Here is a 27,765-nt window from a genome sequence, read left to right as displayed (position 1 = left end):
GGCCTATGAAAAACTTGTGCTCTCAAATATTAAGAACACTACTTTAGACTGTATATTTGTTTCAAAGGAACACTAAATAGTTGGTTCTCCAGGTTTGAAATTATACTAAGAATCATGAGTGGCCATGCAACTTCAATTACTCGATTCCAACCAATAAGACATTTAGGGGGTCATTCTGACCCCGGCCGGCGGCGGAAGCCGCCGGCCTGGCTGGGACCGCCAGAATACCGCTGCGCGGTCAAAAGACCGCCGCGGGTATTCTGGGTTTCCCGCTGGGCTGGCGGGCGACCGCCAGAAGGCCGCCCGCCAGCCCAGCGGGAAACACCCTTCCATGAGGATGCCGGCTCCGAATGGAGCCGGCGGAGTGGAAGGGGTGCGACGGGTGCAGTAGCACCCGTCGCGATTTTCAGTGTCTGCATGGCAGACACTGAAAATCTTGGTGGGGCCCTGTTACGGGGGCCCCTGCAGTGCCCATGCCATTGGCATGGGCACTGCAGGGGCCCCCAGGGGCCCCACGACACCCCATACCGCCATCCTCTGCCTGGCGGCCAAAACCGCCAGGAACAGGATGGCGGTATGGGGGTCGTAATCCCCATGGTGGCGCAGCAAGCTGCGCCGCCATGGAGGATTCCCCAGGGCAGCGGAGAACCGGCGGTACACCGCCGGTTTTCCGTTTCTGACCACGGCTGTACCGCCGCGGTCAGAATGCCCAAGGGAGCACCGCCAGCCTGTTGGGGGTGCTCCCGCGGTCGTTGGCCCTGGCGGATTTTACCGCCAGGGTCAGAATGACCCCCTTAATCTTCAAAGCAAAAGGTGACCACAATGCCTCACACCAGCTAAAGCACCCGTCGTGGTCCACGGCATCCGCCTTGTTAAAAAAAAAAAAATTGGTTTTCCACAGATGGCGGCTACAGCTTGATTAAAATTACAATAAATTAACTTTTAGCTTTTTATTTGGAGGTGGGGAAACTTAGTCATTTATGCTTTCTGGATGAAGGTTCTTTACCTTTAATACTTGAGCCACAGACCAACTTAGAGGCGATTTATACAGCTACCCGAGACCATACAATGACCCAAGGATTTTTGTAAGTGTCTTGTACCTTCGATAATAAAAGTTAAGAAGGAAAAAGAGGAAAGAAAATGGGTGGTGGTGTTTTATTGCAAGTAACACTTGCAGGCTCCATCTTCCCTTTCGCTCAATAGCACTTTCTGGTGCAAAAGTAGACCATTCAATTCTAAGACCCTCCAAAGAAATACAAGACTTTAAAGAGTTTCCAGTGTTAAACTGTATTACGGAGGATGAGTGGGCAAAACAGATACACATCCAGCAACTTGCTTCTAGCTCTCTAAATACAAACACTAGGAAACACAGTCATAATAACATACATAAATAAAAGAACATTCATAATGCAAAGAGTGGACAGATTATAGCTATGTTTCCTTCCAGAGGTGAGAATACAACTTCTGTGCCATAATGCAGATCTCGAAGGGTCCATATACTTGTGGAAATTACTTTACAATGCGGAAATCACTGTGCTCCAACTTGGTGATCTTCCTCTCATTGTTGAATTCAGCTCGGGTGATCTTGGACTTGGGACTCCCTTTTTTCTGTAGCCACGTCTGCATTTCACGGACCTGGGAGGTCGGCCCCTGCAACTGCCCTCGTACTGATTGCTGCTTTGTGTTCTGGACCCATCCAACCAATCCCAGTTTGTTTCCCTCGGCCTGCAAAACAAACAGATTGTATTCCATGATTTGGGATAAACACTGAGCAATTAAGGATTCCATGTTTGATCATTCACAGCTCTTTTTAAAATAAATAATGCAGGGGAAGCCACATAACCAAGGTAAACAGCTTTTACAAAGACATTATTTAATGTATTGTAGCACAGATAGGGACAAAAGCCCTTACATGACAAAGTAAGCAGTGCCATTCTGCAAAAAAAGTGACTTCCTGACCTTTACTGTGCTTTTCTATCAGTGGACACAACAATCTTCAGTCCACTGAGGGGGTCCTTGCTTTTCCTCACTTTCAACCACACAGCAACATACTGTATTGTTCTAAGAGCCTGCTTAAAGTGTAACTCAAGCATAACGATGGGTGCCTACTGCCGCCTAATACTGGGTATTGGAGTACTGGAAGGTAGGTGAAATAGTTCAGTGACAAATGGTTTTTTTTGTGCCCCTCGAAGAAAATTGCCCTAAAGACTGCCCTGTGTAACTCCTCCAGTCCCCATAACTCGTGTAGTTACTTTATCCCCAGAGGGAGATGGGCAGGGAGAGAGAGAACAGAGACAGAGTGTGCGGTCACATGTTCTGTGTGACTTGGGAAATAATGTTAAAGGTGCACAGTGTCCTACTGATGACCGATTGAGCGCATACACAAAATGACAGCTGCCTGTTTTGAGGTTGTCCTCATCATGGGCATGATTCCCAAATTGTTGCGGAGCTGGGGCTTTATCACAGACTTACAGTTGCGAGTTAAGGAAACACATGTGAATGTTTAACAGCAACATACATTGAATTTAGGTCAAATTTAATCTCAAAGAAATTGAATAACAACCAAACAGTTTCAAGAAATAACTGGAGAACACAGATTATTATTTTTCACGATCAAGAGAGAACCGGCATAAACTGAATTGAAGTTCTGAGGTCGCACAAGACAAAAAAAACAAAAAAAAACAGTGGTATAACCAGGGAAGAAACTATTTCCATGTTGGTATTGTGCTGCGATCATAAAGGTAGCTTGTAGTTGTCTGGTAGGGGGGATCTGAACACAGCTTTTCATTCCAGTACTTATGCCAATACTGGAAATAAAGACTCAATTTCCGCTATACTGAGGTGAGCGTTACCTATACATGGACAGGCTCTCATCGAAAGAATTAGATTTCACTCTTGCAAATCCACATTCCCTGATCAGCAGCTGCATTTGTTTGGAGATCATAGAAGTGATGAACATTTTAAGGTAGTCCGGACCGTGGTTAGTATTTGATTCACCCCAATATCCTCTAAAGGAGGAAAAATACTGGTCCTTTGATCAGTACGGCTTGTACTACATTTAAACTCGAGACAGGACTTCACCAGATCGGAATGGGATCATGCATGTGACTCTACTCTAGAGATAATGGACAAACCAGGGGTGAGTTATAATCCTGCTATTGTGATCTGGCCTGGCAAAGATTTCTGCTGAACTGACCAGCGAGCAGAGATTTCTGTTCCTGTCAACAGTTCAATGTGCTTGCGTTACAGAGACCCATTTAAATTCAGATGAAGAATGATACATGTAATATATCGTAAAAATACTTTGCAATCCCAAACATGGTCAGGACTATTCAACACAAGTGCATTGCTGCAATGTCCCAACTCTTACCCTACTAATCCCGTTTGTGGCAGCTCATATTTAACCCCAGAGGGAAACAGAATGGTTTCCTCTTTACCTTAACTCTTATGGTAGCATCACATGGAGAACTGGTAACTCTGATTCCAGAACTGTTGAATTTTTCCTCTAGCGATTATGGTTTCGGGGAAAACCCCCATCTGAAGTCACAGTTAAGCCTCACCCCTAAATCCTTTTTACCCAGTGCAAAACGGAAATCCGGTGGGCTCGCTTGGTACTTCTGGTTTTGTACGTACACCCCCTGCCCTCATCCCCCACCAATTGAAAATCGTAACTATGTAAAGCTTATGGCATCAGTAGTCCACTGAAATGCAATAACGTTTGAGGATTAGTTAGAAGCCATAGCTGGTGTCTCCGTTAGCTATGCCCAATTCCCAGAGTAATCTAGACATCGAAACTCAGAACAACTATTAACTTAGGTGGCACCCGTTTATTTTAGTAGGTGTTGGTTGTACTCGTCCACCTTTCCACATAAGCTAGGGAGGTGTCTGGGACTCCTTTCTTAGATATTTGAAGGCAGATCTGGAGGGGAGGAAAGTTCGTATTCACTGCAATTTGTAAGTGAGTATCCTTAACGCCTACCCTTCGAATAATGACAAAAAAAATTCTTTGAAAACCTACAGGACTTGTTGGCCACTTATGTAGATGTCCCCATAATGTGGGTGAGTGACTTCAATTGTGTCCTAGATGCCCCCCAAAATACACTGCCAAGCCAGGGACGACCATTGCTTGATGGAGGTGTGAGCAGCGTGGGGTGTGTAGATATATGGAGAGTTCTAAACCTGTCGTTCGTTAACTCGTAATACCCCCATTAGGCTGGACCATAGCTTATTCTCAGCTTCTCTCTGAATACACACTATACAAGCAGTGGCGTAACAAAAGCCCCGTGGTGTGGGGGAAGGGAAGAGGGCACAGATCCAGGGGTCCTCTTTAGCACAGCACCTACCCTGTGTGAGTCTGGGGGAGGGGGGACTCCATGTTCTTTGCATGGGGGCCCCCCTCCAGTTTAGTTATGCCACTGGCTACAAGGAACTTGGGCAAATTCGTTTTTGATCATTCCCCCTTGCTAACAGAATATGAGAGGCTTGTACACTATACAGAACTCCCTGTGTCTTCTGATTCCTGCTATTTTAAAGAAATTGAAAAGCCTACTGGTATCCCTATTATGGACTGGCAAATGGAGTACGGTAGGTCTAGAAACGCTGAAATGGACCAGGTCTCGCAGATACTCATCATGCTGCATGTATTCAATATACAGCTAGATGGGCTGTGGAGGAGGATAGCTGGGAGAGGCCTTTACTCAGTGAGACACTCCACTGTTGTAATTACTCACAAAAGAAGAAGGACCAAGTATCTGGGAAATACCCCCATGTTATACACATGGACCTGCAATAAGTTAGCAGGTATGTGGAAGGAGGAGGTTTAGAGATTATGCGTGGCAATTGGGATTCACTTGATGATAATTAGGCCCCAATGCCAGGGCTCTCTTCTTAAAGTATGATGCATATGAATTGGTATCGCCAATTGGCAAGGAATTCAACCCCCTTATAAATCACCGGTAAATGGTACCAAGGACATGGGAGTTAAAGGGGTCACCAGGGCTTGCAGCACAGATTGTGCCACCCTGAGTGACCCAAGCAAACAGATGACAGCAGTCCTGCCATTGCAGACTGCAATAGCAGTGCAAACTGCCCAAATTCGACTTTGCCCTCACCAAGCGTGGCAAAGTCAAGGCACTATTTTTAATATATGCCTGTTACCCCTATGGGTGGGCCTCCCGAGCCCAGGAGGCAGGGTGCATGATATTAAAAATGTGGACATAGAAGCCCAAGCTTATATGCCCCTTTAGTAGCCTTTTTCCATTAAGGGCTACTATTAGTATTCAGAGGGCCACAGGACAATATGAGCTGGCACCAGGCCTTCCCGGGGTTGCCAGCTGCATTATGAACCAGCTGAAAGGTGTCATGTTTGGTATCAAATAACTTGTATCATCAAACCGACTAGTTCCCAAAGTCATATTTAATGTGACATGCACTTAGGTGGCTACCTTAGGGGTTGCCCTAGCCCTTCCTTTGCCATCATCCCACCCCCCTAGTATTTAAGGGGCTCCCCTGGCATCAGAACCTCAGATGTGATGCACCTGCAACAACGGACAAAGAAGAAACCCTTAACTGCGACTTCTGTACCTGCACAAAGCAAAGGCATGACAATCTGCATCGGTGACAACCATCCTGCAACTGCACAACCACAACTTGTCGTGGAACAGAGACCAGCTCCAAAGGAAAGAGGAACCCTTCTGCAAGTCAAAGGCAGCTCCAACTCACATTCCCAGGGCCAAAGAATCACTGCCCATCGTCCCTACCGAGGGATTGCCCAAAAGTAAATGGTCCAGTGCATTGTGGGAAACGTGGTCCTGCCCTCCAGCAAGTTTCAGGTGTCCCCGTTTTCCCCTGGACTAGAGGACCTTGAAATAACTGAAAGCCGGATTTGCTCCTGCCAAGCCTTGTTGTTTAGCCAGTCGGGTTACCACTAACTTTGACGCTTGTCGAGGGAACCCAGCAACATCCTAAATCCGTTGCCCCAGTTGTTGAGATTTGCACCCCTTTCCTCGCAAACACTGTCCAAGCAGCAAAACCAGCACCAGCAGTTCCCAGGTTCAGCACCAAGGACAACTCTGCACCAGCCCTACAAGGGTAAAATTGTACTGACTGCTGTACCTTGGTCCAGAGAACCGCACCACCTTTACTCTCAGTAGGTTTGACTGAACTCGACCTGTAAGTGACAGATTGTCACTAGTACATTTCTCCATGGACTTAAGTGTTAAAGTTTTGCAAGAGTGAACTGCACTGATTTATTTTTTATTTAAAATTCTATAACTCCAGGTGGACGTATCAAGGACTGTATGTGGGATCATAATATTGTAGTTTTAATGGCTATGTGTCTATCGCATGGTGGTGTGCTTTTGTTTTACAGTATGTTGATATTGCTGAAAAAATCAATAAAAGTTGGTTATAACATTTTTTAGAACTCTGGTTATACTCATCCGATTGTCTTTGTCTTGGTGTCTAAAATTATATTAAAAAATTCTGCTTTATTTTTTATGAATTGGTGTCAGATTTCTTTTGAGTCATGTAATTTACTCATCGTCCATGTCGGTACTCTGAAACGCTTAACACATGTTCCTCTAGTAAAGCCTGACTGCTCTGTGCCCCACTACCAGGACTGAGCTATTTATTGGTGTGAATCTAAAAGACCCAGTTGGGAGTTACATGAGAGCAGTGCATAGTGAAGCCTAACCAGCCTCACTTCAAAATACTACACTTTCCTACGATCTTCAAAAAGCCAATTGCTTCCTTCACTGGAAGAACAAAATATCAAGATTAAGGATGCCTCTCTAACGGCTTTGGGGGTACACCTGCAAGAGATATCCATAAGCATCTTTTGGAGGTGTGAGGAAACCATTTTACATATAATCTGCTGGACCTGTAAAGCATCGGACTTTAATTCAAGTAAAAAATGCCCAGTTCTGCATAGGAACAGACAATATGACAAAACAAGTTTTACAAGCAAACAAGTGGCGCACAAGCAACTGCTTGGCGACCCTTAGCACTAACAACTGCTCGGCATCCCCGGACAATAAAGAACACTGATGCTCTATCAGCAGAGCTTGTAGGAGGAATCAGCAAAGAAAGAATGAATCAGCAGAATGAAGCTTGATCACAAACAACTGCTGCCAGTCTTCAACCAACGAGGGACTTTGCTGTGAGACTCGTTTATTATTTCCCATTACACTAGATGCCCATTCTTCACAAGTAGATGTTCGGGACATAAAGAGGCTTTATTATCAGTTGGTGCATCAACTTTACATATGCTTTTCCTAACATTCCTTTAATATCTCTAATGCTGTTCAAGTGCAAGATAAGAGTAGAACCATGCACCTTCATAATGATGGCACCAATATAGGCCAGGCAGTACTGGTATATGGTTCAGAGATATATGTTGATATAATTACTGACTACATAAGGGGACTTTCTTTCATTGTGATAGTGCCCCTTGCACTAATTTCTTACGGGCTGAGGACTTATAATTCAGTGCTCCTGGTATGACGGAGATTGTAGACACACTTTAGGAACAGCCATTTCAGGTTCCACTACACACACCTACAACATTTTGCTGACATGCTTTTCAACCTCAGCATGTCTAAAGCATTAAAACCACTCTCTGGGGATGTCCGTTCCAAGGAACTGAACATATATTTTCAGCCTTCATTAAAGCACCAGATAGAATCATAAGAATTTACTTGGAGTCTAGCAGACCACTGCCAGGTGAGGTTAAACCTCACTATACCAGAGGCATGGCTGCAACAACAGACGCCTCCTATAGTATCCTGCTGGTGGACGTTTATAATGCAGAGGACAACACATTCTTTCCGAAAACACTACTCTGGTGAGGAAAACCTCAGGAGGAGCAGTTGTGGGACAAGCAATGATGCATAATCTGCTTGAATAAGATAAGCATTGTTCCTGCCTGTTACAAATTAACTGCTGTACTGCTTTGGTAGTCCTAATTCAAGCTTGCAAAACTTTGAAAGATTCAATGCAGATGGAGGAAAAGTTACTTATCTAAAATTACAGCTTTGGCACCTTCATTTATATATGAGTTGAATTCATATACTAATAAGTTTCCCTCCACACTTCCATTTTTTTGGAGGTTATTGCTTCTGGTACTTTCCATGAAAGTCTGAGAGATGGAAGTGGACCTCTGAGCCTCTACCTCTTGTTGCCAGAGTTTGGGACAAAGAACAAACTGCACAGACAGCACAAGATACAATGTTAAATGTGTGTTCTGTTTACACTATTATTTTGATATTTATGTCTGGCAGTTCACAGGCTGAGAACAGGTAATATTTCAAGCATGGGTGTTGTGAAGAACAAGTTACTTACCTTCGGTAACGCTTTACTACACAATACATTCACAATACCATACAATAGCTACCTGTGGATTCCTCACCTTCTGAATTCGTCCTTGCGCCAGCATCTGACGGAAAGTCTTCTTCCCAGCTCTCCACGTCGACGTCACAATTGCACGGCTCCACGTGACTCCGTCTGATGTCACTGTGCCAATAAGAGGTCCTCACCAGAGTGCTGACGTCAGTTTCACCCATTTTTACGTGCCTTTGAGGCGAACAGGTGAGAACCGACCCACAATAACACCAATAGATGTATACATACAGAAAACCTTCATGATGCAACATAATCAAACGCATTATTAACAAATACGAGAAAAACATAAATATATACATATATATAAAATTCATATATACAAATACTACATATCCTAGTGCAATCAGGCAGGCAACGGGGAGGCGGGTGGGACTGTGAGGAATCCACAGGTAGCTATTGTATCCACCAGAAAAAGCGTTACCGAAGGTAAGTAACTTGTTCTTCTGATGGATACAAACTACCTGTGGATTCCTCACCTTATGAATAGAGTCCCAAAGCAGTACCGCACTCGGAGGAGGGTGCCTGCCCGATTACACTAAGAAATCCTGTAATACAGAACACGCAAAATGGCTGTCCCTCCTAACCTCCGAATCCAAACAGTAATGTTTTGCGAAGGTATGGAGGGATGCCCAAGTTGCCGCTTTACAAATGTCCACCACTGGAACACCCCTTGCCAGGGCCGAAGTGGTTGACTTAGCCCTGGTGGAATGGGCTCCGATACCCTCTGGGGGAACTTTCTTTGCCAACGAGTAGCAAACCTTGATACAAAGAATGACCCACCTGGAGAGAGTTCTTTTATGGACTGCTCTGCCATTTCGCTGTCCCACATATCCCACGAACACCTGATCCTTCAGGCGAAAGTCTTTTGTCCTCTCAATGTAAAAACTGAGAGCCCTTCTGGGGTCCAATCGATGGAGTCTCTCTTCCTCCTTTGAGGGGTGAGGAGGAGGGTAGAAGGATGGAAGGGTAATCGTTTGCCCCATATGAAAAGGAGTGACAACTTTTGGCAGGAAAGCCGCCCTGGTTTTCAGTACCACTTTATCGGGGAAAAACAAGGTAAAAGGGGGTTTCACAGAAAAGCTTGAAGCTCACTAACCCGCCTAGCTGAGGTTATTGCAACTAGAAAAACAGTCTTAAGAACTAACAACCTCAACGAACAAGAGTGCATGGGCTCGAAAGGCGAACCCATCAAGTAAGTTAAAATGAGATTTAGATCCCACTGAGGCATATGAAAAGGCGTGGGTGGAAACATATTAAGCAAACCCTTTAGAAACCTTATAGAATAGGTGACTTAAACAGAGAGGGCTGATCCAGGATGCAAAGAAAAGCTGATAGGGCAGCCAAATAACCCTTAACTGTAGCCACTGTACAACCATTCTTTGCTAGTTCTAAAGCAAATAATAGAATATCTGAAAGGTGGGCCTTCAAGGGATCAATCTGTCGCTCTCCGCACCAAACCACAAATTTTGCCCACCTACCGGCATAAATGGTCTTAGTGGAGTGTCACCTGGCCGATAAGATAACATCCACTACATCCGGTGGGAGAGAAAAGGAACTCAGGTTGCCCCGTTCAATCTCCAGGCATGAAGGTGCAGGCTCTGGAGGTGAGGGTGTAGAACCTGCCCCTGCTACTGCGAGAGGAGGTCTGCCCTGTGAGGGAGACGGATCGGTGGGCACAGTGAGAGTTGGAGAAGGTCTGTGTACCACACCCTTCTTGGCCAAACCGGAGCTATTAGGATGACTTGGGCCCAGTCTTGGCACTTCTTCCTCAGAACCCGAGGAATCAAGGGTATGGGGGGAAATGCGTAAAACAACTGGCCGTACCAGGAGATCTGAAACGCATCCCCCAACGCTCCTTGCACCGGATTCTGGAGGCTGCAGAATGACATGCAGTGCACGTTCTCCCGAGTGGCAAACAGATCTACCTGAGGAGATCCCCACATCTGAAAGATGTAAAGGACCAGGTCTGGATGGAGACGCCACTCGTAATTGGCCGAGAAGTTCCGACAGACTGTCCGCACGTACATTCAAAACTCCGGCCAAATGATTTGCCATTAAGCAAATCTGATGTTCCTGAGCCCAGGACCAGAGCCGCAGAGCCTCTCTGCAGAGAAGATACGACCCTACTCCTCCCTGCTTGTGATGTACCACATCGCGGTAGTGTTGTCTGTCAGGACTTGAACCGACCGACCGCGAAGGGAGGAAGGCCTTCAGAGCCAGACGTATTGCCCGCAATGATAACAGATTGATGTGAAACATCTGTTCCGCTGGAGAACAATAACCTTTGATCTCCAGGTCCCCCAGATGATCTCCCCACCCTAGAGTGGAAGCATCCGTTATAACCGTTGTCACCGGTTGTGGTAGCGAAAACGGCCTTCCTCAAAAAAGACTGCCATCCACAGCCCACCATTGGAGATCAGCTGCAACGTCCCTGGAGATCTTTACAGATTCCTCGAGATCTCCTCTGTGTTGAGACCACTGCCAGCAGAGGCACCACTGAAGAGCCCTCATATGCCAGCGTGCATGAGTGACCAACAGAATGCAAGAAGCAAACAGATCGAGCAGGCGTAAGACCTTGAGGACCGAAACAACCGCTCCATTTCGAAACATTAGAATCAACGCCTGAATGGCCTGAATCCGCTGAGGTGGAGGATATGCTTGATTCAATGATGTGTCCAGTACTGCCCCTATGAACAGAAGGCGTTGAGAAGGCTCCAGGTGAGATTTGGGCACGTTTACCGAAAAGCCCAGATCGAACAACAACTGGGTTGTCATTTGCAGATGATGCAGCACGAGCTCTGGAGACTTGGCTTTGATCAACCAATCATCCAGGTAAGGGAATACTGCTATTCCCTTCGTTCTGAGACTTGCTGCAACCACCGCCATCACCTTCGTGAAGACTCGAGGTGCGGAAGTAAGCCCAAACGGAAGCACCATTAATTGGTAGTGTTGCATTCCCACCACAAACCGGAGATACTTCCTGTGCGACTTGAGTATAAGGATATGAAAGTACGCATCCTGCAAGTCGACAGACACCATCCAATCCTCTTCACCCAACACCAGAAGTACCTGCGCTAGAGTCAGCATTTTGAATTTCTCCTGCTTGAGGAACCAATTGAAAATCCTCAGGTCCAGGATTGGTCTCAAATGACCGTCCTTCTTGGGGATCAGGAAATATCTTGAATAACATCCCTGACCCCTTTCCTGCTCTGGAACCAACTCCACCGCACCTTTTGACAATAGGGTTTGAACCTCCTGTTGCAACAACAGGAGATGGTCTTCTGAACAAAACGAGGGATGGGGAGTGATGGGAGGAGGAAACTCCTGAAAAGGGAGAGAATATCCCTTTCTCACAATATTCGGTACCCAAGAGTCTGATGTAATCGACTCCCACACATGAAGAAAAAGGCGTTTCCTCCCCCCTTCAGGAGAGGTATGGACGCTAAAGTGGGGAAAACTAGGACTGCTTCCCTTGCTGTTGTCCTCCAGAGGAAGAGGTTGACGAAGGGTGCTGCTGGGCAGCCCCTTGAGCCCTAGCCCTCCCCCACCCTCTAAAGGATCGATGTGGAGGATTGGCAGGCTGCTGGACTGAAGACTGGGGCCTTCGAAAGGCTGCCCCAGAACAGAACCCCCTAAACCTGCGAAAGGATCTAAGAGGGGTAGCAGAAGTGGCTTGCCAACCCTAAGGACTTTGCCGTGGCACGGCTGTCCTTAAAACGTTCGAGGGCAGAATCTGCTTTCTCGCCAAACAGCCTTTCTCCATCAAAGGGCAAGTCTAATAATGTGGTCTGCACATCAGCTGAGAAACCCGAAGACCTTAGCTAAGCGTGCCTTCTGGTAGCAACAGATGTTCCCATTGCCCTGACCACCGAGTCTGTGGAGTCCAAGCCAGACTGAATAATCTGCTTTGCCGCATCCTGTGCATCAGAAAGGAGCGCCCCAAATGGTATTTGAACCTCCTGAGGCAGATCTACAACCATAGCCTTTGCTGAATCCATGAGGGCTTAGACATACCTGCCCAGCACACAGGTAGGGTTTGCAGCCTTGAGCGCCATGCTGCAAGATGAAAAGGTATTTTTTGCAGATCACTCCATCCGCTTGGATTCCCTGTCAGATGGGTTCACAGGGAAAGACCCAGGAGCAGACTTTGTGGAGCAAGAGGCCTGAGCTACCAGACTCTCCAGGGTTGGATGGCCTGACAAAAACCCTGGGTCACCAGGCGCTCCTCTATGCCTCCTAGCCACAGCTCTATTAACCGCTGGAGACGAAACTGGCTTTCTCCACAGGAATAAGATGGGTTCTGTTAACGCCTCATTGAAAGGCAGCAAAGGGTCAGCAGAAGTCGTAGAGGGATGCAACTCTTTAGTTAACAAGTTGGTCTTTATCTCCGCTGCAGACAAAGGCAGTTCCAAAAGGTCTGCAGCCTTTCTAATCACAGAGTGAAATGTAGCCACCTCTTCTGTGAACTCCCCTGGCGAAGATAAGTCCCATTCCGGGGAAGTATCCAGCCCACTGGCCGACCCCCAAGCCCTCACTCTCCCAAGGGCTCGACCAGTTCACCTTCCTCCTGCTGTCTCCGGTATTCCTCCTCTTCCATGAGATGCAAGGCCTTCCTGCGTGATTTTAAACGTGACTCCAACCTCAGCGTCGACATTGAATTCGCTGACGCAGAAGACACCACCTCAAACTCCGACAAGGCACTGGAGAGGAAGGACGACTCCAAGACCTATCACTTGGACCAGGCGTCGCATGGACCCCAACGGCGCCTCCACCGAAGACGGCTGGCAAGGAGATTTCATCGGCACCGGCTGACGCGGCGATGGTAAAGGCCCAGTTGGCGACGCCATAGCCAAGTACCCAGAGGTGAAATCATCGGCGTCGGTCCAGTACCTTCAGCAGGGCAAAACAGCGCCGTCTTGTACGGAGCCGGGAAGCCCAAACCAAACGCCAACGGCCCAGTGGGACCAGCTGGTGCACCACCACCAGGGGCCAGTGTCTGAAAGACTGCATACATGGCATTTAAAGATGCCGCCAGATCCGCTCCCGGAGCTGGGAAGGCAGGATACCGCTGGTCTTGCTCCTGTTGCTGTCCATCTGTCTCCTGTGGAGCCGGAGAGAATCGAGGACTATGAAGAGCCACCTCATAGACGGACGGTCCCGGAGAAGCCTCCGGACTCTAGGGCTCCAGAGTCACTGTCGGGCTCACTTCCCACTTATCATGGCGCTGACGAGATGGAGATCTTGACCTCGAACTACGCCAAGCCAAACGTCATGCTCAGAGCTAAGGAACCAAAGGCAATCTTCATGCGGATCTGTAACCGACATCCGACCACGGCACTCTCTGCATGGCTTAAACCCAGATTTTCTCGGGGGAGACACTGTAACCACAAGAGTTACAGTAGCTACACCAACCGAAGCTAGCCAGGAAGAAACAGTTAGCGTCGAAGGCACGGAAAAAAGGAAACTGACGTCAGCATGCCGGCGAGGACCTCTTACTGGCACAGAGACGTCAGATGGAGTCACGTGGAGCCGTGCAATTGTGATGTCCTTGTCGACGTGGAGAGCTGGGAAGAAGACTTTCCGTCGGATGCTGGCGCAAGGACGAATTCATAAGGTGAGGAATCCACAGGTAGTTTGTATCCATCAGAAGTTCCCTTTTTGGTTGGTTACCCCTACTTTTTATTGCTGCTGGATGCTATTGTTTTGACCTGCTAACCAGACCTCAGCACCAGTGCTCTTTCCCTTAAACTGTATTGGGATGATTACCAATCGAATTGGCAAGGACTTTACCACCCCTGTAAGACCCTAGTAAATAGTACCAATGGTGCCCAGGGCAAGGGTGGTTAAGGGGTCACCAGGGCTGCAGCACTTTTTGTGCCACCCTGCCTGACCCGAGTAAAAGTAAACCTGCATGGTTGCCATGTAAGCCTGCATGAGCAGCTTGCCTGCTCGAGTGCAACTCAGTCCACTCACTGCCTTAGCACCAGTCAGTCACCCCTAAGGCAGGCCTCCTATAGCCCAGGAGGCAGTGTGCACTGTGCTACGAGTGTGGACATATATGCAGGAGCATATAGGGCTCTGTGGCAGCATTTTAAACTTAATGCTACTGCAAGTGACCGGCGGTCCATTGGATAACATGGGCTGGCACCGGGGCAATACCTAGCTGTCCAGCTACATGATGGCCCAGCCGATTCCCCTCATCTTTGGTATCAAACACTGTGCTTCTTAACCCTGGGCACGATTCCCGTGACCAAGATTAACTAGCATGTACCCTTGTGGCATACTTCGAGGATGCCCACCAAGTTGCCAGCTTTCTCTTGATTTGGTGGGCTCTCCTGAGCCACCTGCCGCCACAGACGAGCGTCTGCCCTCCTGCTGGTTGTGCTAGCCCTTCCGCAGGACAGAGAGAAAGGACCTAGGCAGACAGGAGGTCACACCTCCTCCCTCCCAGGATGGCTAGTGTTATAGTAATCAAAGCAGTGAGCCTCAAAGGCTTTCACCGCCCTTGATGTGTAATTTCTTGTCCCCCACTCGAGGACAAAGCCCTTCCTGCCCTGTACAGACCGACAGGCAGGAAAATTAACTATGCATGAGGCATACACCTCCAAAAGGCTAGCCACACCTTTAGGGTAGACTAGGTGGTCTGTACAGCTATGGGGAGGTTCTGCCATCTTGGCAAACCTTAGGAATAGTGGGTTCTGGGTAGAACAGTGACGTACTCCCACAGAAAGTAATCACTTCAGAGGCGGACTAGCCGCAGGGACCAGTAGCCCATTGGCCCCTGTCCCGCACACCCTTAACGCCCCCTAAACTAGGATTTAAGTGGCTCCCCTGACACCAGGCCCGAGTTCTGAGTTGCAACCGAGAAGAGGCACAAAAAAGTAGCCATCACCAAGAATAGGACCTAGGACTCTGCCATGGTGCAAAGAGGACACTTAGGTGCCCCGAGAGACTACTAGTGGAAATGAGTGATTGACGTGTGCCCATAGTGAAAAAGAAGAAGATTGGTGACCTGAACCCCAGGCATGGTAGTGAGGCTCTCACCAAGTTTCGAGCCACTAACCCTTTCCGGACAACCTCCAGCTGACGAAGTAACCATGGACTACTTTTGCAGCTGCCAGGGCTTGTCTGCGCCAGCCCGGTAAACCAACGGCTTCTTGGACCTCACAAACTCCCACGCAGTTTCCAGCATTGAGACAGATATCAACTATAGCCCTTCTCCTGAGATCCTGCATCTGGAAGGAGGCGACTTCGAGTGGAGCAGCAAAGCATCTTAGGCACAACCAGTCCTGTGATTGACTCCTGAAAGGCCACCTCTGCACCCAGAGCCACCAGGCGTCATAGTGATGTTCTAACTGTTGATTCAAGGCACCCCTCCCCCACAACTCAAAAAAGGCCTCTACTCCCCAAGGATAGATTGAGTCTACCCCAAAGTGTGCTTTTGTCAAGTGCTGCATTTAGACAGCGCCCGCAGATCAGGTCAGCACCATGGCCAACCAGAGCATCTTTGCAACCATACTCCATGGGCAGGGTATCTAGAAACTGACTGCTGAGACTTGGACTCTGGACCCGCAGCTTAACTGCTCTTTGCCACACTACCAGGGCTGAGCTAAGGTTTACTGATGTGAACCCAACGTCCACTTCTGCGTAACATGTTCGTATTACATGATAAGACACCCCCGTCAGACCACATAATACTGCCACCTTGCTACAATGTGAATCTGAGAAAGCTACCAAATCTGGAAAAACGTAGTTACAGGAAAGAACATTTTCTTCTGTGCTTGGAACTTAGTACAAACTGGTTCATGTCAGAAATAATTATTTCCATTTTTTATGGTTGATCATGACTCATGGCAGAAGAAAAAAAAAAAAATATGTTGAAGTTGTAGTCAAAGTGGTAATACGGATGATTGAACAACTGGCATTCTCAATTACTGTATGGATTTATCTCATCAATATGGCAGGTATTGCTAAGTTTTTGGTTAATACTGAAGCTTTGGTCAATCTAACTGCAAGTAACAAGAATTACTCTCACTCAGTGCTCACTACCTCACTAGGCTTTTCATCCAGCTGAAATGGTCTGCCACAAAGGTACAAACTTGTAAAACTTCATTATTCAGGTGGCTTGAAAGTCCCACATTCCATGTATTATCTTCTTAATCGGACACATTATGCCTCATACTTCTGTGTGCTGTCTACAGAGTGGCCTCATCTCATTTAGGAGCACCCTCTGGGTGTCAAATCAATGCAATGTGGAAAATAAACAAATGTGACAAAATTAATACAATTAGTTAAATGGTTACACTATGGAAGAGATTGGCATTAGATGTGGATCTTGTGCAACTAATGTTCACAATAAGTTCAGTGGACAGGAGCTAGGCCTGCCCCTTACACTTGAGAATAGTTTCAGGGAGATAATGGCTGCAACAAAACTAAGCTCGTTTGGCAATTTAGTTCCAAGTGGTAAATTATCACCCTTGGAAGAGATGAGGGTTTTACGATCTGTTCCAATACTTATCATATTATCATTTAAGCACAGCAAAGCGAGACTGGGTCAAAGATCTTCCTCAAATGTTATTGTAAAGGGAAAGGGGTATAAGACCTTCGGTGTGTTATTGTTTTATTGCAGCTGGGGTGGCAAGGAGGGGGGACGAGTCACCGAGTTTAGTCAAACAAAGTAAAGCAGCTGTTGCAAATCCTCCTAAGCTGATGAATCAATGAGTCTTTGCATTAAATTAGACCTTGTACACCAGACTTGGCATCCCGGACAGCAGTCTCTAATGTATAGAGTGCTATGACTGAATCTTGAATATAGAACTCATCTCTGTTGACTGTTCTAGGGTAAATGTGGCAAATTTCAAACTGCTCCCATGCAACTAGTAAGTGCCGTTTGTAGCGGAGCAAACAACTGCATTGGTCTTGTTTATCCCAACCCTGGTTTTAGATAATCGAAAACGGCTAGGAACTTAAAATAAACATAATGCGAGTCAGGTGTGCCATAGCAAGACCAAATATCATGCTGACAATCCTTCACTTTCATTGGGCTCTCACTATTGAAGGGGGTTATCAACAGCACATTCAAAACACAACAAAAAGCACAATAAACAAGGACCGACAACAGCACATCTGATAACCACTTTATAAAACAGTTGGACATTTTAGTACGTATAGGAGCATTGAATTACAACGTATGACTCCCAACAGTACAATTCATTATCTTATTTAAATTATTTCCAAACAGCCTTTAAAGATGTTGTACAATATGCATCTATAATAAAATCATGCAAAAAAATAATTTTGTGGAATCCCCGAAAAAGCACAAGTGACAATCAACATTTCAGCCACAACTCTTAATTTTGTGTTTTGTCATATTTTGTTCTGCTATTACCTTTACTAAAAAAAGCAATACAAATAAAACAAATCAAACAACAACAAAATGATGCTTTTCATCATGTGGAAGTACGGTGTTCTGAATATTGAATTCGTCCCTTAATGCGAAACTGGCAGACAAAACAAAAAACAATATGCTTTTAATGTTCTGTTAATTGTTGCCTGCCCTGGAATACGTTAAATCAATTCGATACTAGGCTACAGTTCAAGCAAAATACTCATTTTCAACGCAAGGAACAGAAAGAAACACAAATAAATAGATGATGGAACGCTGACCTGTGTATACTTCCGGAAAAACACACCTTGAACCCTTCCGAAGACTTCATAGTCCACTGAGAGCATGCCATCTCCCTCTGCCATTGCACTTTCCTGTCACACACAAAACAAAAGCAAACATGGTCACTGCTGGGCTTGACCCATTTGACATTAAAAGATACCATCAACGGAGACAGTGCTACGAGATAAAGAATTTCTGCATGACTCAAAACCCTATGCCCAATGAATGACATGATGGCCATACATATTTGCATGGTACCGTTTGAAGAAGATACCCTTATTATTCTCATGTCGCCCATACACTTCCCATCACAATCTTCTTGCAGATTCAGGTAAACGATCCACAGAGACAGCTCCATGTGTGGTTCATCATCGTTTTTGACAAATAACAAGCATGCTAGGATAACCAACAATCACTTGAAGCCCTATCAAAGTTCTAATATGGAAGATGTTTAAAGCTTAAGAAATCTGTCAAGAACAGTTTTGTTGTATATGCTTCCACTGGAAGTCATTAGCATTAATAACCGGATCTGAATCTGGTTGTTCGCTACAGTCCACCAAAATAGTTACCACTGCAGTGATGCCACCAAGGGGAAGCGTGCCCCCCTTTTGACCTGCTACCTCGCCCCAGTCTCTAAAGACTACGGTGGAAGACAGTGATAGAATGAGGGTCTCACCTGCCTTTTCCCGCCTCTTCACAAAACGGAAGAATCAGGGCAGCGATGGATCATATAAGCACAAGTTTCTGCAGATCCACACAGAGAGGGGAAATAATGCCACATTGAGAAGCAGCTTTTACAGAGCCATTGTCAGTGCGTTGCTGGCTCTCTCCTTTAAGTGCAAGAGTAGGTAGCACAGCTTTAGGCTGAGTGGCTGGCAGGGGCCAGGTTTCTTAAATTTGGGGTGAGGAAGGGAGTGTCAGGAGCAGTGGTTGAAGAGCATTAAAAAAAAAAAAGTATTGTAACATGCTGCATGCAATGGGGGGCGGGGTCACTGAGCGTGGGGGAATCAAAGGTGTGGCTAAATATATATATATATATATCCTATATGATTTTTTATTGCCTTTCACCGTCAGGTAGGTACATATAAAATAACGGGCAGCTGAAATGAGAAATAATTTTTAAAAGATGTTACTCAGTAGGAAATGTACTATAGTACTGTATGAAACCTCAATTAGTTAATGCACTGGAGAGGTCTGTGTGTAACCAGAGAGCCACAGAATTAAATGTTTGTTGATGCAGTGGAGAATAATGACTTGTTTAATTTTAGGACTACGAGGTCACGGCCTGTGACAGAAAGCACTGTGAATATGCAAGTCATTATTTTAAACTTGCATTACACACAGTATAATAGAGACTGCTAAAACATGTGTAAAACGTTTTACGATAAAACAGTGCTTCCAAATATAGATTTTAGTAATACCCAGACTGTACATAATGCAGTTTGTTTTGCATAACTGTCCTTTCAGCACCTCCAGGGGTAGTAAGCACTATATAAATACAATTACAATTAAAAGCACACACTTCGCTCAGTTGTTAACTCTTTTCACTACCAATCAAAAAGAATAAATCTTTGCCATGTCAAAAAGCTTCAGGTGATTTGATCATTTAAAGCCAGTACTGGCTCCCACGCATCCTTTACAGTTGCAGACTACCCTTTAAAGATGCAGATTAACTTGTTGCACACAGTTGCATTTCTTTCAGCCTACAAGGCACTCTGCAGGAAGGCTTGTTTGGCAGCCTGACTTCGGTTTCACAGTACAGGAGACTCACTGAATGACACTTCAACTGAAGCATTTAAATCATCGGAATTAACTGTCCCAGGGTGGTTGTCTTTTTACAAAAAGTAGAGGAACATTTTTTCATAAATCAAAAAAGTAGGGGCATGTTGTGTCCCTTCGATCCCACCCACTTCGACATCTGGTCAGTAGGCCAGGTATTTTGTGGGTATAGTTTTAATTAAATCGGGTGGGATATGAGCAAAGGGTGGTTTGGGTGCATGGCAGGAAGCCAGGTTTTCTATATACATTTACAGATGGGTGGGAAGGGGAATTTCAGAGGGTGGTGTGAGGAATTTTTTGTATTAACAGGTTACATATATGGCTTCCTCATTACTCATCTGCCACTACGTATATGTGGTAAACAAGGGCACATGGTCTGGAGGGGCCATATGCAACACAAAATTTCAAATAGTTATCAAGTAAATTATGGCGATATGTTTCACCTTGGGGGTCTGAGTGACATCAGACAACTCGACTTTCACTCTTGTTTATTTGATTTTACTCAGAGCCCCTCACCGAAAAAAAATCCAGTAATTTAAAGTTACACATCTATAATGCTACATATAAACAATAAGTAATTAGAGCTATGGTTCAGATATCAAATTAATTGCAGAAGCAGCACACTGATGGGATGTGTTCTCTAGAATAACAACGGAAGCAATTCTTATTATACGAGCTTTTAGAAATAACTACTCAAATGAAAACAATCAATATTTTTTTCACATATTTAGATCATGACATAGGCCATCACAAGTACAAATAAAATAAAAAGTCTTATAAAACATAGGATTCATTTTTTATCGTATACCTCAAGTGACGTTCCAATAACCAATAAGTATTTACTTAAAAAACGCTAACTCAAAATTCTGTAAATTACAGTGTCTGCCTGAGCACATCACGCAATTGTGGCGAACACAACATATGCATGCATTCAGCATTTAGGATTTTTTTTAACTTATGTGAGGAAAAAAACTTTCTAAATCGACTTCTAAATATTTTATTGCTGCAAACAGTAAACTATTTTGCTCTGCACCTTCTTTAAGCAGTAGATGGTGGTTGGTTAGCCTGGTATAAGAGAGAAAGAAACAGTTTTTGAGGGCAGCAGCGTAGCACACCACTTATCACATAAATGTGTCTTAAATGTAAAACAGTGGCAGGCATAGTTGCATTCGATGTTAAAACTAGTTAGAAATGCTAATCAAAATGTTACATTAAAAAAGTTGTTTGTATTTTTGTAACGTTCACATTCATTCAATGACACTGCTGTGCAGGGCTAGGATTAACTAGTCTTTTTATGCAAGTCACACAGTTGCCTCAACACGTGAAAATGCTCCAAGACCATCATACTGTTTTGCCATTGTGAAGTGCGGAGGCCATGGGAGATGGTATGGAAGCAGAATTTGTTGTAAGCACTGCTATCCCGTAAACACATTTTCTAAAGCCTGTCCATTCAACGCCCTTACCCTGTGACTCAGATCTGACACTAAGGTGATGTCAAGCCTTTATTCTTGGGCAGGAACGACTAATTTTGCCAAGACGTTGTCCCACAAGAGTGCATGAGCACCCCCAAAATGCCGCCAGATAGATGAGCAGGAAAGTAGGAAACGCAGACAAAAGAATTCCTGCAGTTATCATGCCTGCTACTGTAGTATAACTGTGTTATTGGTGTAGCATATAGAGACAACCACTGCACCAATTAGAGACCACTAATTTCACGGATCACATTTGGTCATTCAGCTTAGCAATGCCAACATGTATACCACTTGGAATAATGTTTTAGGGGTACTAATCTTCAAGACTGAAGTCGGTTGCATGAAATATCTTTGTCTTGACCACCGGAACATGTCTGAAATTCTTCCAAGCGTAGAACTGCCTAGCTGATAGATAATTCAAGTGTTTCGAAGACCTGCACTATAAAGTTTGGTAGCTGTGGTGCCCAATTTCTATACTCAAGAGTGAGGAGCTGCCAGCTTTGATCTGCCTTTTATCCAGTGCAATGTGACCAACCAATTTAATTGTTTTAACGAAACAGGGGCAAGGAGCAAATAGAAGCATGTTTTACTTTCATAACAACCATGATTTTAACTTTTAGAAAAAGCTCAAAAAAATGTCGAAGAGGTACAATTCTGCTCAGAGACAATTTCAAAGGATATAAGCAAGCATAAAAAGAAATCTTCTTACCATACATGCCTTTGTGAAGTGGAGGAAACCCAAGTCCCAGGGAGCATGAACATAGCTGAGAAGAGTGAATATGGTGTATCAACGTGTCTTTCATGAACTAAGGACCTTTCCCAAACACAGCATGATGCACAAGACATAGTAACCTTAAAATAGGAACATTGTAACTTGGCAGCCAGAAAAGACTGGTCAACAAGAAGTTACATTTTCAAAACGATACGCCCCACACAACAGGCACTCAACAGTTCTGAATTAATTACAATTTCGACATAATGTATTTTGTGGGCGCTCGAGTTACAAAGAGACCCCATAGTCACGGCCACAGTCTATAATGGCTATGTGCAACCAACCTCTGTAAGGTGGTGCACATTGTTTTCGGAGACCATTGAGAAGGAAAATACAGGAACTAAAAATTGAATGAATTTGAGGTTTAAGTGGTAGCTCAATAGCAAAATTAAAACCAAGGCTACAGCATTCTTTGGCTAAGAAAGATCCACGCCCACAGGCTAGAAAGTTGCAACCAGAAATTGTATGTGATCTCCATTTTATCCAAATTGAGTAAGAACCAATGGCTAGAAAATAGGCTGACTTTCCTCATGCAAAGTTAGAATCTACTGGCATTGACATTCATGTCTACCCACAAAATGTAAATGTCGAGGTCATTTAAAAGTGGAAGCTATGGGACCAGATAAGGGGAGTCAGAAGGCTCAAAACAGGAATTCAATATACTGAGTGAACAGTGTGCATCCCTGTTCACTTCATAGATGTTTAGTTGATCAACTACTATGAATGTTAAGTTCTGAAAATACTGCCTGAATCTCCACTTCCTTTTGTAAATGTACATTGACATGCCTATATACGTTTTATCTCATGTGGTTGCACATGGACAGAGTCAAATATACTTCACTGATTCAAATGAACATTGGTTAGAATGATAGGTGGGGTGAGTAGCAGGACATTTTTAAGTGCATTGGTTGAAAAGGGGGAACCAAGAGTGGCGAGGGAGAGGGGGTGGTTGAGGCACAGCTTCACTCTAGGTAACTATTTGATTTTACTATGAACCATTCAGCAGAGAATAGTTCCATTAATATCAGCTACCCAGCTAAATTATTACGTTTTTGCAACAGGAAAATGTGTACCGGAAGAACTACTACATAATGATGTTGTACAATGTAGATTGTTTTAACTTATTTGCTTCTCATTAGTTTAAATATGTAAAACATGAGATGTCATTTTGCAAACTAAGGTAAATAATTAATGGATACAACATAATTCTTATGAAGTCAAGGAATTGAAACCACTCCTTAATGGATTTTATAGCTCTGACACAAAACATATAACATACATTTTAGCTTGATTTAGTTAGATGTGCTACCACAGTACCACGTAATTCACTGGCTATATAGTTCAGATCGGCTATGTACTTGTTCACAATAAATACTTGGCATGAATGTTCCCAGCAGGCACTGGGCATGCCTTGGTGACCATCCAGCATGCTTAGTATCACTGCCTGCTGGGCAAAGCCTTTGGCTACATATTGTGAGTCTGAGAAGAGAGTTTCTCCATGGTGATGCGCAACCAATCAGAGTCTGCTGCCCTTCCCAGCTTCTCTGGCTGCTGCTGCCTCTGCCTTGCCTGGAAACGAACTGAGAGGCTGCCTGACTCTCAGTTCGAGGCCTCCTCCACCTGCGGGGTCCTGCCTGCGCCTCATCCCTGGTGGTCTAGTGGCCATCGACAAGTAAGTATCTCTTTCTATCTCTCCTTTACTCCTGCCTTTTCTTTCACTTGTTTTTACTTTTGGCTTCTTCCATCTCTTCTCTTTTTCTGTCCTTTCCTTGACCCTCCTGCGTCGCTCCCGCGGCCCTAGCCCCCTTACCCTGTGAAGTGCCTTTCCCACCCTCCCACCTGACCAGCACCCCGCCCCACTCCTCTTCTTAATGGCAACCTCAGCGCAGTGAGAGGGCAACTACACTGACCTCTTGGTCAGCGTCTACTGCCCTCCCCAGCTCCTCTGGCTACTGCTGCTGCCTCTGCCTTGCCTGGGAATGAACTGAGACTGCCTGACTCTCAGTTCGAGGCCCTCCGCAAGCTCCTGCCTGCGCCTCATCCCTGGTGGTCTAGTGGCCATCAACAAGTATCTCTCTCTATCTCTCCTTTACTCCTGCTGCTATACTTCTGCCTTTTCTTTCACTGGTTTTTACTTTTTGCTTCCTCATCTCTTTTTCTGTCCTTTCCTTGACCCTCTCCCTCCGGCGCCATTCCTGCACCCCTTTCTCCCCCTGCGAAGCGCCTTTCTCACCTCCCAGCTAACTGGACTCCCCGCCCCTCCCCTTCTTAATGGTGGTCGTGCAGCGGGTTTGCCAAAGGCGAGCCTGGACCACGCCCAGCGCCAGGAACCTTGGATTTCCAACAAGCCATCCCCTGGCCAGCATCCAATATGTTAATTATAATTAAGGCTTCCAGTTTTATATTTTTACTGATTTTTTTTTTTTTACAGATAAAGACAGAAAACGATTTCCTGTCTGTATTTATTTTTAAACATGGAAAAATACAGAAAATTGTGCTTCTTGTGAGTGACTCTCCTTGTTGAACTTCATGAATTCCAGGCCAACTGCTAAGCAGGTAGACACCATGGGGATTTAAAAACAGGATGAGATGCCCATAAATACAGGCATATATTAATGTATATTTGTATACAACACTGATAGTTAACTGTGTCGTTTTTTTAAATATTTAGCCTCACAGACTTCAAAGTATGACTGCATGTTTATCAGTTAAATAAATGTGGAAATATACCATTTTATGACTCCATTTATTCTCAAAACATAAAATAAATATGGATAAATACCAATTAAATTGCCAAAAAATAATATGGATAAATACAGATGGAAATGTTTAAAAAATAAATACCATAAAACCAGGAGTCCTAATAATAATACTGGTGGTGCCTGTAATAAACAATCAGATGGTAACCCTACAAGCCTGCAGAAATCCTAGCAAAGCCACTGCCAGTTTGTTCACCAGAAGCTCCTCGGGCCCATCACATCACTTGTTTTAACAACTTGGGGGGAAGGATGTGGTTTATGTCCAATGCCACCGACTTTTAAACTAGGAATCCAGGTTCAAGTCTCAGCTCAACGTCCTGTGATTTTGAAATCATTTACTCTCCCCATGCCTAAACACTGAATGTAGTAACCGTGGGTAAGGTAACTAGTGCTCATGTAAAACGCGACATTTCCTTCGAGTCAAGCTCGCTCTGTATAAGACGGCTTAAAGAAAATAAAACCACTACCGTCTTTCACCGGTGTCCGGGCCCACCACCCCTGCCTGTCATCCTTCGTGTCCTCCCTCTACACTCCCCCCTCGTAGTATGCAGCCCTTAGAAAAACGTGAATGATCAGTAGCTTCCCTGGAGGTCATTACCTTTTTCTTCCTCCCATTTAACCCACTGAGAAGCCCAGGGTTAAACATTGTCAACCGTGACCTGTCCCCCCTCTAGAGTGACCACCTGACATTGATGCAAGTTCTGGACAGGACTGTAAAAAATTCAGGACAAAGGGTCAAAATTCAGGACAAAAATTCAGGACAAAGGGTCAAAATTCAGGACAAATATTCAAGAACAAATGTCAGCTTTACAGACACACGCAAGAGAGGCCATGCCTCACTATGCTGTCAGTGGATTTATTCTTTTTTAACATAGCACTATTTATTCACTGGGGTCTTTTGTGATTGCCTCCTGGTATGCTACATTCAGGTGTCACATTACGTCCTTGTTCAGTACTAAATTAATGCCCCTCAGTACTGTGGCAAGGCCATCACCCCTAACCAAATCTACCCAATCTTTCTTTAAGAGAAAGTAACAGCAAATTTTTTATTATGTTTCTAAACATTTTAAAACCCCTGGCAAACAGTTTTGGAAACATCATGGTAATTAACCTTATGCTAGTTTAAACAAATTGAACAAAAACATCTGGCGTAGCTTAACTGCCCATTGACTTTCAACCTAAAAAAAAATTAAAGAGGCAGGGCAGATGGTGTGGGCAACAGTCTCACGCCTAATGTCAGGATGTGAGGTACCCACAACTTGTCTGTAGTCTTACAGCACTAAAGTGTATGTCTGGGACTCTACATTTATCTCACATGAGTCTACTCTGCACTCTATGACACTGCACCACTCTGCATTACTGCACTCCCTGCCACTCTATTGTATGCCACTCTACTCCACTGCACTCTATGCTACTCTACCCCATGCCAATGCACTCTGCCCCAATGCTCTCTAAACAACCGTACTGTACGCCACTGCCCTCTACTCTGCATCACTTTACTCTACACCACTGCTCTCTTTGCCACTCTACTCCACTCTACATCACTGCAGTGACACTCTACCCTGCAACATTGCACTCTCCGCCACTGCACTGTACACCAATCTATTATGTACTACTGCATTCTAGCCACTGCTCTCTATGCCACTGCACTCTAATCCACTCTACTCTGCATCACTCCACTCTACGCGACTGCACTCTACAGCACTATACTCTACTCTGCACTGCACCACTCTACACTACGCCACTGCACTCTCTGCCACACAAGTCTTCTCTGCACTCTATGCCACTTCACCACTCTACACTACTGCACTCTCTGCCACTCTATTGAATGCTACTCTACTCCACTGCACTCTATGCCACTCTACTCTGTCCCATGCCACTGCTCTCTAAACCACTGCACTCTACACCAATGCACTCTAAACAACTGCACTGTACCCTGCACTACAGGGCTCTCTGCCACTACTCCTATGCCGCTCTACTCCACTCCACACCACTATGCCACTAACTTTTAGCCATGAACACCAGCCACTCTGGTGTATAACATGGCTAAAACACATTGGCAAAGCCAATAACTCTTGTGTAGACTAGACCTATTGGCTTTGCCAATGTTTGTTAGTACTATGAAGTACTGAGGCCCCTGAAACAACTGTGAATGTGTAAGTCCTTATTTTAAACATGCATTCGGTGCCTAGTCAGGGATAGTGTGCTCTATGTAAATACAATTACATCATATATAGGCTGCTACAAAATGTGCAAATACTTTTTGGTTAAATAAAAAAAAATGCTTCTCAAATACAGATTTGAATAATATACAGTTTATACCTAGTACCAAAAAAATTTATAACACTCCATTAAAACCACACACTCCACAGATCACCTTGGAACACCATTGCAGTACCTCTCTAAAAGAAAATATCTTTGCCATCAGAAAGCTTCAAGAGACTCCTTTTGGTTCAAGTGGATGCAGGTTTTCAAGCCCCTTTACATTTGCAGATTTACCAGTTGCCCACATTTGCATTTCTTTAGGGGTAGGTGACACCCTGGACAAAGGTCTGTTTCTGTTCTGTCTGCCCCTCCCTCCTTCTGAGCACAAGAGACTCCCTGCCTTCCACTCCAGCTGGGGTAACTAATCTGCCCATAATTTGGCCCTGCCGTCCTCTGTCCTTTTGGTGAAAGGCTAAAATTAAGGGTCCGTTAACCCTTCCATCACGGGCGGCAGGGCGAAATTACGGACGGGTGGTCACCCTCATCTCCACCTTCTGAACTCCCTCCTGTTTTTGCCTCTCGCACCTGATGCTACCAGCAACCCTTGTTCCACCACAGAATCCAGGCAGGCTCCTGCATCGTACCGCCGGTCGCCTAGCTCAGAAACAGTTTCGCCTAGAAACAGGTCACGTGATCCACATTTGAACGTGC

At 45.1% G+C, this 27,765-nt stretch overlaps 1 protein-coding gene across 3 annotated transcripts; it reads right to left on the bottom strand.

Moving 5' to 3' along the window:
- Nucleotides 1-1,268: 1,268 nt before the first annotated feature.
- ACYP1 (acylphosphatase 1) lies at nucleotides 1,269-27,765 on the bottom strand. 3 transcript variants are annotated; one of them, XM_069208467.1, is made up of 4 exons: nucleotides 27,640-27,748; nucleotides 22,028-22,082; nucleotides 18,067-18,159; nucleotides 1,269-1,725 (listed from the first exon to the last, which is right to left on the bottom strand). In XM_069208467.1, the coding sequence occupies exons 2-4, from the start codon at nucleotides 22,028-22,030 to the stop codon at nucleotides 1,510-1,512; spliced, it is 312 nt and encodes a 103-aa protein (XP_069064568.1). In that variant the 5' UTR covers nucleotides 22,031-22,082; nucleotides 27,640-27,748; the 3' UTR covers nucleotides 1,269-1,509. The 3 variants fall into 3 exon arrangements, with proteins under 3 accessions (XP_069064568.1, XP_069064569.1, XP_069064570.1); XM_069208468.1 differs by having other exon boundaries at nucleotides 22,028-22,170; nucleotides 27,640-27,736; XM_069208469.1 differs by lacking the exon at nucleotides 22,028-22,082 and having other exon boundaries at nucleotides 27,640-27,765.

This window comes from Pleurodeles waltl, chromosome 9, assembly GCF_031143425.1.
Source record: "Pleurodeles waltl isolate 20211129_DDA chromosome 9, aPleWal1.hap1.20221129, whole genome shotgun sequence".
NCBI lineage: Eukaryota > Metazoa > Chordata > Amphibia > Caudata > Salamandridae > Pleurodeles > Pleurodeles waltl.
This window is presented reverse-complemented; position numbering and strand designations above follow the sequence as displayed.

What these genes read in the sequence shown, in the direction of transcription:
- ACYP1 (XM_069208467.1), bottom strand. An exon ending in TTTTCCGGAAGTATACACAG is followed by an intron (nt 1,726 to 18,066) that starts GTCAGCGTTCCA and finishes TTTGTTTTGCAG; the next exon opens with GCCGAGGGAAACAAACTGGG.